Genomic DNA, 12,518 nt, shown 5'->3' with positions numbered 1-12,518 from the left:
ACGAAATAAAGTCCATTTTTTGGATGCCTCCTTCTGAACTCTTAGTTCTTAGCGTGGAATAAGGTTTTATTAACATACACATAGTTGGCTACAGTCCTGTATAGTTAATGGGCCCGGTATTATGGTTTAATCTTTTTATTCTTGTTTATGACTAGCTAAATTGGCTGGGATCATCAAGTCCATCCTTAGTAAAACACATGCTCCTTTGGGGGAACCTTTATGAAGTTTGGGAAAGGCTGTTATTGTGAATGAAGTGTCAGTGTTTTCATCTGATCTGCTGAGTATATGCTGTAGGTTTTCACCACTTTGAAATTCATGAGGCATCTGTGGAGAAGTGAAGCTTGTACGCCCAGCTAACCTTCTCTCTCTGTTGAGTGTTACTTTTCAAAACGTGTGATTGTGGTAACAAGTTTTCCAGATTTCATTTTCTTCTAGTTTTACATTTGTATAAAATTTAGAATCTAGTGCAAGAAATATAAAATTAAAGAACTATAAAGAGATAAGATGTTGGATCTTTATTTGGTCATACCAGGCTAATTATATCAAGTAGCTTGTAAGTAGGAATGAACAGTATATCCTTGAAGTATATATTTTTGTAGCAAATATTTCGGCCCTCTCTTTTCCTTGATACTTAATCTAGTTCTCCCTGACTCCTGCCCTCGTTGGTTTGGGTTCTCGGGAACTTTAATATTGGCCTATGGAAATTAAATGTTACATAAATAAAAAGCACACCAAAGCTAAGATATGTAGAGGGATTTTGTAAAAATTTACTCTGTCTATATTAGCTTAAGTAATTAAGAGTTGATTATACATAAGCATAGTTCTTAAAGAGAGTACAAATTATTTGGGCCTGTAACTTTACTCTGGGCTCTGTCTTTGGGAAAATATTTGTAAGTTATATTGATGTTTTCCTTAAAACATTTTTACTCTCTGCTTGTAGAGTGATGGCTGTGTACCAAAATGTATTATTGCTATGGACTTAGCACTTCACCAAGTCCTGAAAATATTTTTTTTTAAGTTGGTTTGGTGTGACTTAATTCCATATTAATACTGTATTCAGCAGTTAATACCTTAATGTTGCAAAAGAGCTTATAAACTTATTGTTAAACTAACAAAAAAATATATTTACTTCTATATCCCTTTTCCAGTCAGTCCTATCAAAGGTATAACACCTATTTTATTCTCTTTCCTCACTTGTGTATAAGTATATAGAGTGTGCTTTGTATGTTTTACAGAAGCTGTCAAGGAAGCATGAAAGGGCTTTAGAGTTGGGGTTACAGAGTGAGTCAGGTAGAGTTAGGTCTTTTTGCTCTGTTCTTTAGTCACAAGCTCTTGAATGTGATTCCTGGGCATAATAACTTGTTGAATTTCCTTTCTAATGAGGAGAGGTAAAATGCTTTCTTGTGCCTCCATGTAATTTCATTCAGTATTCTCACATTGCTTGCCGTTTTTGGATCAGTCTTAAAATGCTTTATAAGCATTTGAATCAACTTCAATAAATCATTTATATTCTATAATAAGGAAGTGTTCAGTGAGAATACTTAGGTTATTTCAAGCATCAACATTGTCTGTACTTTCTTTGTCTTTGGCAGATTGATGACAAGGAAGATTTGAATAATTTGAGGCATGTTTGGTGTGATTTCGTTATTTGTTGAGTGCCAGTAGCATACATATTTGGCACATATTTAGCAAGTCCTCTTTAGAGTTGTTTGTGTTTGTCTCCCCAACAAGATTGTGGACTTTAGGAGGTTAGGAACCTTACTGATAAACGCCTGTTGAAATGAGCCAGGAAAATTCATCAGCAGAATGTGAGCCTCCCCAAGTGCCTCCTTAAACTTGCAGCTTTCAAATGACTAGTTCCAAGTTGTTTTTTTCTAAGCTGTGATTCCTAGAACGTATATGTGCTTTTATAAAGAGTTGTACTACACTTCAGGTAACTAGAGGATTTCCTCACTGTTCTTACATGCAGGTTTCTATTTATAATGTAGGTGTCGTGCTGGCTTTTTTAAGTGTAGTGTTATTTTATAACTAATATTTAAACAGTGGTTCATTATGACCTGTACCTTTTTCTTCCAAACACACACACGTCACATATAATTTCCTTCCTTCAGGTTTCAGCACTTTTTCCCTCTGTGTATTAATTATGTTACACCATAGAGTGCTTTTTTTTGTTTTTAATTTTTTGTGTATTTATTTTTGATAACTCCTCTGTTGTGACTGTGAATGCTATTCTTAAACATCTTCCATAGTCTTTGTTTCTTCTGCAAACTTAGTGAGTTTTAAGTTCCATCAATTTGGTCATTAATGAACCATTTCAATATGGAAAATTCTGAATATGAATTAAATAATCCATTGAATTTCAACAAAAATTGTCAAGTTATTTCTAAACTACCAAAAGACCAACCATCAAATGAGTGGGTATTGACCAAGTATACACTTTTTTCTCTAGCAACACTGAAATGCTCTGATTAACCATGGCCATAGTGGAAGTTTGGGCAACTCTTGGAATACTGTTTAATGGCTTATTTGAACATAAATGTTCTATTTCACGATATATCACAAGAGTAGTGCTTGTCAAATCAGATGTTTACTTGTGAAACTTTCCTAAACTTGATGTTTTATATAATTAAAAATAATCCCAGAGTATGTAAGGTACACCTAGTAGGCAGTTCCCTTGGATATCTCCTGAGTAACTAACACTTAAGCTGTCCTAAATCACATTCATAACTTCCTAGCCTTTCAAACTTGTTTCGCTTTGTGAATGCCCAAATAATTTATAATTTAGTGAATGCTCCCTCTGCCTTATCTCCCATATCCAATCAGTCAGTCCCCAAACCCTGTTACTTCTATCTCCTAAAAAGCTTTTGAATCTGTCCATTTCTCTCTTTTCCTTTGGTCAGTACTATAATTTATGCCACTCGTGTTCACACATGAGTTAGCCTTATACAGTGACTGGTTTTACCTCCTTTTAATCTATTCTGCCTTGCACCAACTCGTTCTCAACACTGTAACCAAATTGAGTACACTAAAGTGCAGATGATAAAAATCTAAATTGCTTTTTAAAAAATTATTTATTTATTTTTGGCTGCGTTGGGTCTTATTTGCTGCGCGTGAGCTTTTTCTAGTTGTGGCGAGCGGGGGCTGCTCTTCGTTGTGTGGGCTTCTCATTGCGGTGGCTTCTCTTGTTGCAGAGCATGGGCTCTAGGCGCACGGGCTTCAGTAGTTGTGGCATGCGGGCTTCAGTAGTTGTGGCTCGCTGGCTCTAGAGCACAGGCTCAGTAGTTGTGGCGCACGGGCTTAGTTGCTCCACAGCATGTGGGATCTTCCCAGACCAGGGCTCAGACCCGTGTCCTCTGCATTGGCAGGCGGATTCTTAACCACTGCGCCACCAGGGAAGACCTAAATTGCTTTTTAACAAGATTTACAAGACCTTTCAGGGTCTAGGTCCTGCATCCTCTCCTGTGTTGTCTCTTGTCACTCTTCATACCACCATTTCTCCTTTTCACCAAAGATCCTCTAGCCAAACTGAACTGTTTTCAGTTTTCCAAATGTACCAGATGGTGTCCAGTCTGGAATGCTGCTTCCTCTGACTTTCTTCATGGGTCTTCACTTTTGCTAATTAGTACTCATCCTTAGGACTTGGTTTAGACACCACTTCTGGGGGAATCCCTCCCTATGTCCCCATAGGGGTTTTTTTTTTTTAGTGTGTGGAGGGGTGCCCTTCCCATGTGCTCTCTGGGCATTTGGTGATTGCCCACTTGCCCCACTGTGTTATGATTCCCAACTGGATGTGAAATGAATTTCTGTAGAGCAGGGACCGTGGCTTATTTGTCATACTCCTTAGTACCTCACATTGGGCCTGGCCTGGCATGTTGTTGCTGCTTAGTAGATATTTGTGAAATGAATAAATGAACGAATAAGTGAATGATGTATTGATGTGACTGTTCTTCACTAATAATGCTATGCACAGTTATCCAAAGCAAGACTTCAGGTTTTATGAGTTGGTTTTTATTTTAAGCTTGAGTTTTATTAGTGGTAACATACTAATTTTTAATATTTTTATGTATGTTTACTATATATTTCTATTTCATTTACTATGCTGATTTTATTTAGGCATAAATCATTTTTTAAAAAATAATTCTTGACTTTCTTTTTTATAACCTTGAGATTTATCCCTGCCTCAGGTGGAGGATGCACTATCCTATCTTGACCAAGTGAAGCTGCAATTTGGTAGTCAGCCTCAGGTCTACAATGATTTCCTTGACATCATGAAGGAATTTAAATCTCAGAGGTAAAAGATATACACGGTTGTACTCAAGCTTTGTGCTTGTTATGTTGATTTTGGAAGGAGGATATAGCTTATTCTTATCTGCTGAAAGATAAAGGATGCTCTTTTGGGGGGGTTTATGCTTTTATTTTCATGGGTCGTGCTTTTATATACTGCTTTATGAAAATTGCAGGCCCTAGACCTTTGTTTTCTGCATACCGGTAAATTTTTCTTAAGTAAAATTTTTCTTAGTACTTCACCTCAATCAGGGAAGTAAACTGGTAATGATTAGGCTACTTGCTTTTTGGATTGATTTAAGATACACTAATATTGTGGCATGGTTCACTATTATAAAAGAGTAACTGGTCTGAACAATGTAGATAGATACATTATGATTTATACTGGTGTATCAGAGGTTGTATCTTCCATGGGAATTGAAGTTTTAGACTTACTGCCTGAGTATCTGCTTGATAGGACTGTTACCATGCGTGATTGTATATTCTGTTTAAATTGTGACCAAACCTCTTTGATTATGAAGCTAAATGACTTTGGAATTTCAGAGTTCTTTGTGTGTTGTTAATTTTGTAATATTCAGGTTGATTTTTAGTTTCCTGTGTAGAGAACCTAGTGGAATGTGATTTTTTTCTTGCTAGGGTGCTTGTTAAGCTTGCCACTTTAATATTTGTTTTTCCATCAGCATCGACACTCCAGGAGTGATTAGTCGTGTGTCCCAGCTGTTCAAAGGCCACCCTGACTTGATCATGGGCTTCAATACCTTCTTGCCTCCTGGCTACAAGATTGAGGTGCAAACCAATGACATGGTGAATGTGACAACTCCTGGCCAGGTTCATCAGATTCCAACCCATGGCATCCAGCCCCAGCCTCAACCACCACCCCAACATCCTTCCCAGCCTTCAGCCCAGTCAGCCCCAGCTCCTGCCCAGCCAGCTCCTCAGCCCCCACCTGCCAAAGTCAGCAAGGTGAGCACTTGGAAAACTCTGCACCGTGTGAAATCCATCCCTAGAAAGCACCCTCCTTTGACATTTTCCCTTAGTATAAGACTTAGATAGATCACACAAGTTAAAATTTCATCGGAGGAGATGCAGTAGTCGCATCCCTGTAAAGTGGTTCACATTTACATACCACATATTTATGTATCTGTTTAAATCAACACATCAACAACCTACAAGGACTCTTTTGCCCCCAACTTCTGCTTTTTGAACCATGAGCGTCCCAACAGATGGCAGCTTTGTGTAGTAGTACTTGGATAGCACAGGCAGAAATGGTCATCTTATGATCAGATTACACTGTTTTCCGCACGGTCATCATTTTACAAAAGTTACTCCATTTACCAGATTAGGTCGTATCAAGCTAAGCAGAAGATCTTGTTGATGACGATGATGATGGGGTGTTCTTAGTCTAGAAATGTATTGATACAGTAGTCACTAATCACATATGTCTATATTTAAATTTAAATTAATTAAAATAAATTTTGTTTTTCGGTTGCACCAGCTACATTTCAAGTGCTCAGTAGCCTCGTGTGGCTAGTGGCTATTGTGCAGGATAGTGCAAATAAGGAACATTTCCATCACCTCAGAGTTTTCTATTGGGCAGAGCTGGTTTAGAAGACTTTTTTTTATGTGAAGTTAACTGCAACAATTGAATTGTCTTTTTTGATAATAAAGATCTATGTAGAATGAGGGTTTTTTTCCTATTCTATTTGCACCTGTTCAGCAAGTGAGCTTAAAAATTGCATATGAAAATTCTTCCTTGTAGTTGGAGACATAGCCCACTTTTAAGGTTGTGTTTAGAAAACTGGAGACTGGAACTTTTATATTAGAATGTGTGAACCCTCTACACTTCCCACCCCTACCCAGTGTGATTTGAGTTGGGCTAAAGTGGCCTGGCCAGAGTGAATAAAGTATTATATATGTTGATCAGACACCTTGTTTCTCTTTACTTTGACCTTTTTTCATATGTTAAACCATCTGTGTTCCTGAGGAGAATAACGACTTTTTCCTTTTAGCCTTCCCAACTACAAGCACATACTCCAGCCAGTCAGCAGACTCCCCCACTCCCACCATATGCGTCCCCACGTTCTCCACCTGTCCAGCCTCATACACCAGTGACAATCTCGTTGGGAACAGCCCCGCCCTTGCAGAACAATCAACCTGTGGAGTTTAACCATGCCATCAACTATGTCAATAAGATCAAGAACAGGTTCCAGGGCCAACCAGACATCTACAAAGCGTTCCTGGAGATTTTGCACACATACCAGGTAAGACAGTTGCCCTTTCAACCTGTCTTAACCAGGTTGCTCTCCGGGGATGGCTAGTCCAAGAAGACTTGAATAACCATTATTGTGTCCACTGATTCTTACTGGAAATTAACCAGTTAGAAACTGGGATGTGTGTTTATAAAGCCAGTGTGATTTACCTGACATTAATTGCCTTGTAGCAGCCGGTCAGGATTTTTTAAGTCACTGCTCTGTGAAATGAATGCTTATTTATCTGGAAAGTTGAAAGAATGATTTAGGTAATATAGTTAACCTACAATAGAAGGAAGAATTTCTCTAATACTTTGTGTTTTATCAGTTGGTAGTGGTCCCCTGAGCATTCACATATACTGCCCTGGTTTTCAAAAGGAATTGTCAGCCACCATCTTCCACTCCTTTCTCAACTACAAAGTTTGAAGCCAAAACAGGTGCTGAGAACATAGACTTTCCTCTTAAGTGCAGCCCAAATAGATAACATACAAAGCCCCTACCAGACATCTCAGAAAGTGTGCAAAAGTGAGTCACTCAAAACAGTGGCCTTCTAATATGATCTCTTCCCATTTGCAATTTCCCATCAGAAAGAGCAGCGGAATGCCAAGGAAGCTGGAGGAAACTACACTCCAGCGTTGACTGAGCAGGAGGTGTATGCCCAGGTGGCTCGCCTTTTTAAAAATCAGGAAGATCTGTTATCAGAGTTTGGACAGTTCCTACCAGATGCCAACAGCTCTGTGGTAAGTTTTATTTAGAACTACACTGTTGAGAATGGTTATCTTAGATAAGTTAGGAAGCTGGAATCAGGAGACTTTTTCTAAATGAAACTTACTTGCTTTAATAAGAGCATTCATCTCTTTCATGTGTCTTAATTAGCTTTTAAGCAAAACAACTGCTGAGAAGGTCGATTCTGTGAGAAATGACCATGGAGGCACTGTGAAGAAACCTCAACTGAACAACAAGCCGCAGAGGCCCAGCCAGAATGGCTGCCAGATCCGCAGGCACTCTGGAACGGGAGCCACCCCTCCAGTGAAGGTAAGAAGGGTGCAGCTGCTCATTTTGACTTCGCGGGGCAACACTGGTGGACAGTGCTCAAGGGTTGACAGTTGGATCCTGGGTATTGGGAGTTAGTTGGTGTATGTCACAGAAACTCAATGCAAAGCTTTTTATCTGGCTTGTGAAGGAATGTTAGAATAGTGCTAATTGCTCAGATTACTGTACTTTGGAGTTCTTACTGGTTTTCTTTATATTTTCCCTCTTCTTTGCTGGTAGCTCGAATCTGTTTTTTTTGTTTCCTGCCAAGGATTTCTGAGACTTAATTAATTTTTCCTGCCTTGTGCTAAGAAAGAAGATTTTTAAGTTTGATAATTGTTTCCTAAACAAGTCAGTAGTCTCTGAGGTCCTCTTGTGAAAAGCACATATGCTTTGTGGGATCTCTTTGGTCTAGAGGCCTATCCTGTCCATGGTTCTTTGTTGGGTTACCAGATCTTATCTGTATCATCTTAATCTCCAAGGAAGGACCTTTGGGCTGCAGCAGAGGGCAGGAGTCTTCAATTCCTGTTAGTGACCTATCACGTGATGTTTCTTGTTAGAGTAAACACTGATGGTCTGCCTACAGAAAGCTGAGCCCACTCCCTTCCTCTTTGACGTGGGGCAGCTGTGCTAGGGAGTGGGCTAGGTGTATGTATTGAATGTTGCTTCAGTGAATCCTAAAGCTGTATATAACGCTGAAGAGATGTGTTGGCAGAATTTAGTTAAAAAATAGCAAAAGCTAGTGGAATTTCTTATGGTAAGAAGTGACTGGTAAATAAGCAAATAACCACAAAGACTGACCTGTTAGGTGTTGTTGACACTTTTGAAGTACTACTGAAGAACTATTTTTCAGTGTTTATAATGGTTTCTCCTTTTGAAAGCAAGTTGAACATAGTAATAGATTATATTTCTTCACTTTAGTAAGGAGTGTTACAGGAGTAGCAGGAATCAGGTCAGCAGATAGAGGCCAATGTTAGTCTCCTCCCACACTGGATTACCCACAGGTGGAAACCCTATATTGGGAGATTAGGATTCCCTGTCTACCTTCTCCTTATGCAGTGTAAGCAGAGGCTATGGCTCCTAAGAGAGTGTACTGCAACGTGGCAAAGGTAAACGTGCTGCTTCTCCAAACATTTATGCATTTCTTCACAGGTAGTTGAGAGGTGGCTTTTTTAAAGTAAAATTTTTGCCTGGTAGTTACGTATGGCCAATGCATATGCTTTGAAAGAGCAATCTTAAGTTGGTCTGAGTGGATATTGCTCACAAGGTGGTTATTCCTCCTGTTAGGAAAATAAATGTTTTTTTTCCATGAATTTTTAAATTGAACGATTAAAAGGTAAAGGTTAAAGATTGATTTCTGTGTATTCCAGATATTTTTACAGCCTCTTCTGCCTCCACAGCTAGGAAGACAAGGCAATGGCGTTACGTTCCAAATAAAGTTACTTTTGGCCCGTGAAAAAAAGTGAGGATATTAATTCTAACGTCACAGTAATGCTGTGACCATTTATAGAGAGAGTATTTGGGAAGTAGAATGATCTGTGAACCTCTGGGAAAAAAACTGACAGGCAATTTAAAATAGCGAATCTAAAATAGAGGAGTGGAAATTTTTTAGGATGTAAAGCAAGTCAGTGGCTTGAATTCTCTCATTTGTTGCAAATTAGTAATCAGTGGTGGTCAGTGATGGAACCTTAGGACAGAGACGAAAATAAAATTCAGAGAGGGAATTCCCTGGTGGTCCAGTGGTTAGGACTCTGGTCTCTCACTGCCAGGGGCCCAGGTTCAATCCCTGGTTGGGGAACTAAGATCCCATAAAGCCAAGAGGCTCAGCCAAAAAAACAAAAAGAAGAAAATAAAACCCAGAGAAACCCATGCTTTGAATCTTACATGTTTGTGTTTTTCCTTTTTTGCAGAAGAAACCCAAACTGCTCAGCCTCAAGGATTCTTCTATGGCAGATGCCAGCAAACATGGTGTAGGAACGGAATCATTATTTTTTGATAAGGTGAGTAATGAGTGAATTGGATTTAAAATTAGCTACTAATGCCGAAAGAAAATCACCCTGTCCCCAAGAAGATTTTGTTTTAGAGGCATCAAGCTGATTAGGACTTTCTACTTTTTAATATAGTTTTCAAATTGTAGGTCCTTTCAGTGTATGAGAACTATTAGCACAGCTGGAGAAATGGTAGCATTGTTTGCTTCAGTTTTGTGAAGTAGCTACCACAAAATACAGCATTTGCTATGGTGGAAGAAAGCTTTAAAAGAAATGCATGATATTACTCTCAAAAGATATCTGGGGGCTTCCCTGGTGGCGCAGTGGTTGAGAGTCCGCCTGCCGATGCAGGGGACACGGGTTCGTGCCCTGGTCTGGGAAGATCCCACATGCCGCGGAGCGGCTGGGCCCCTGAGCCATGGCCGCTAAGCCTGCGCGTCCGGAGCCTGTGCTCCGCAACGGAAGAGGCCACAACAGTGAGAGGCCCGCGTACAGCAAGAAAAAAAAAAAAAAAGATATCTGGAACTCCCTGCTGTAGCTATCCAGATCTGTATAGTGGGGAGTGTCAGTGCACCAATTGTTGAGGACTTAAGATGACTTTTAACCTTCTGATTGCTTGTGATACTTATTTGTGGTATCGCATATTGGGTTCATGGGAATTCTGATTTAACTGTATGTTTGCAGAGCTCCCCAGGTGATTCTAATGAGCAGCCAGAGTTGAGATTACTGGTCTGAACGGTGTTGTGTGGTAATGTGCCTGACTTCCTCCTTGTAGTCAACTTGATTAGCAGACTACTTTCATCATGGTAGCTGGCAAACATCAGACTTCTCACTGGCAGGAACCAGCCTGGATTGATCTGGTGGTGACTTAACCTGTCTTGCACCTCTGGGGTTTTTTTTTGTTTTTTTTTTTTGCGGTACGCGGGCCTCTCACTGTTGTGGCCTCTCCCGTTGTGGAGCACAGGCTCCGGATGCGCAGGCTCAGCGGCCATGGCTCGCGGGCCCAGCCGCTCCGCGGCATGTGGGATCTTCCCAGACCGGGGCACGAACCCATGTCCCCTGCATCGGCAGGCGGACTCTCAACCACTGTGCCACCAGGGAAGCCCCTCACCTCTGTGTTTTTGCAAAAGGGCAAATGATTTAGCATCTCCATGATTGGTGCCTCCCGATTGCTCTCTGCCTGTGTGAGCTGTGCTGCAAAACAGTTAAGCATCCCTGGCTCTGACTTGAACCATTTCTGAGGGCAGCCCGGGCATTGGTGCTTTTGAGACAAATGTAGAAGTCCAGGTCACAACCAACAAATGGTAAGGAAAGGGTGAGGGATGGGGGACCGAGTAAGTTAATTTTTAAGAGTGGTGGTATTTTTTTTGGTCATTTTTGAAGTACTTATTTCTTAGAGATACATACTGAAGTGTGTGTAGATGAAAAGTCTGGAGTTTGCTTTAAAATTCAGTGGTGGGGGAAATGGGCATAGATGAAACAAAATTTATTATGTATTGATCATTGCGGCTGGGTGAGTACAAGAGGTTCGTTAGACTATTCTGTCTGCTTTTGTATATGTTTACAAGTTAATAAAAATTAAAAGTAAATATTCGTCATTTGCTCTGAAGGTACACATTCGGTATAGTGTCTACTGATGGATCGTTATGAAAAGTATATGGGAGCCTGGAGAAGGGGTTTTTGATAAACCGCTTGGCTTGGTGTGAGGGTCTCCACCCCCCACAATACTAATTACATATCTATATATGAAATTAAAGTCCAGATTGCTCATCTCGCCAGGCTAGTATTACTTTGTCTATGCCATTTTTTAAAGCATTTTGGATATTAAAATTCTCAATATTATAAATGGAGAAAGGAAAAGAATCAGGTCAGAGGACAAAAAGTACCTTATTTTAAAAGGTCATTATTCAAGATTACCAGAGTTCGAAAAGAGTGTTGTCAAAGATTCTTTCTGTACATACCTGTTAGGAGAGGCAATAAAAGCTTGGGTAACTCTGATATGGTCCAGAGAATCAGGCATGTGAGACGGTGAATGTCTTCTTTACTCCAGGATCTCTTTTTCAGAACTTTTATTACGGAAAACTTTAAACATGTAAAATTAAAGTGAACAGTAAAATGACTCCTCATGCCACCGCCATCTAACCTCAGCGGTTCTCAATTCCTACCCGGTGTACTTGTTTCATGTATACTCTTATACTCTTATTTGGGGACAAATCTCAGATAATGTATTATTTCATCCATAAGTATTTTACTGTTTCCTTTTTAAATGATACCTTTTTTCAAGCATAAGCATTAACACATCTAAGAAAACCAACATAGATTCCTTAATATTGTCAAATACAGTTCAAATTTCCCCAGTCTTTTAAAAGCAATCCAGGATCTCTTGATTCCTTGCTTAATTATTTTTCTTTCGGCTGTCTCCATAAGGTCCGCAAGGCTCTGCGGAGTGCAGAGGCCTATGAAAATTTCCTGCGCTGTCTTGTTATCTTTAACCAGGAGGTGATCTCTCGGGCAGAGCTTGTGCAGTTAGTCTCTCCGTTCCTGGGGTAAGTGGAGTCAGGAGCTTAGCCCTGATGTGTGATATGGAGGTGAAATAAAACTTAGTTTGTGGGAGTATGTGATAGGCAAAATTAATTTGATTGTGGTGGGTCAGTTGACTCATAAAATGTCGGTGTCAAGAGAGTCCTCTGGGAAGTCTTCTAGTTCAACTTGGGAGATGAAAAAATAGGCAGAGAGGACATTGGCCAAGACTAGTGGTCTCCTGATCCCCTGACCAATGTTGGAGGTTTTATAGAGACCAATCTCTTCCAGGGTTCTAGAATCTTGACTTTGACAACCTAAGAATTATCTGAACATTGAAGCAATATTCCTCATTAGAAAATGGCTTGTTATTGCCTGGTACAGTTCTTCCATCACCACCTTAATTGGTCTTAGAGCACTTTATAAGAAAAGGAGAAGCCAAGTA

At 39.9% G+C, this 12,518-nt stretch overlaps 1 protein-coding gene across 3 annotated transcripts in view; it reads left to right on the top strand.

Annotated features, from left to right (window-relative positions):
- Positions 1 to 12,518, top strand: part of SIN3A (SIN3 transcription regulator family member A) — a 66,682-nt gene that overhangs the window by 27,130 nt on the left and 27,034 nt on the right. For all 3 annotated transcript variants that reach the window (XM_082855063.1, XM_082855061.1, XM_082855062.1), the window contains exons 4-10: positions 4,185 to 4,291; positions 4,965 to 5,247; positions 6,294 to 6,545; positions 7,121 to 7,273; positions 7,410 to 7,568; positions 9,476 to 9,565; positions 11,981 to 12,099. In XM_082855063.1, the coding sequence (XP_082711189.1) occupies positions 4,185 to 4,291; positions 4,965 to 5,247; positions 6,294 to 6,545; positions 7,121 to 7,273; positions 7,410 to 7,568; positions 9,476 to 9,565; positions 11,981 to 12,099 (1,163 nt within the window). The remainder of the gene's footprint in view (positions 1 to 4,184; positions 4,292 to 4,964; positions 5,248 to 6,293; positions 6,546 to 7,120; positions 7,274 to 7,409; positions 7,569 to 9,475; positions 9,566 to 11,980; positions 12,100 to 12,518) is intronic.

This window comes from Leucopleurus acutus, assembly GCF_964270905.1.
Source record: "Leucopleurus acutus genome assembly, chromosome: 1".
In the NCBI taxonomy this organism is placed as follows: Eukaryota; Metazoa; Chordata; class Mammalia; order Artiodactyla; family Delphinidae; genus Leucopleurus; species Leucopleurus acutus.
Note: the sequence above shows the minus strand (reverse complement) of the source record. Positions and strands in the feature narration are given on the sequence as shown.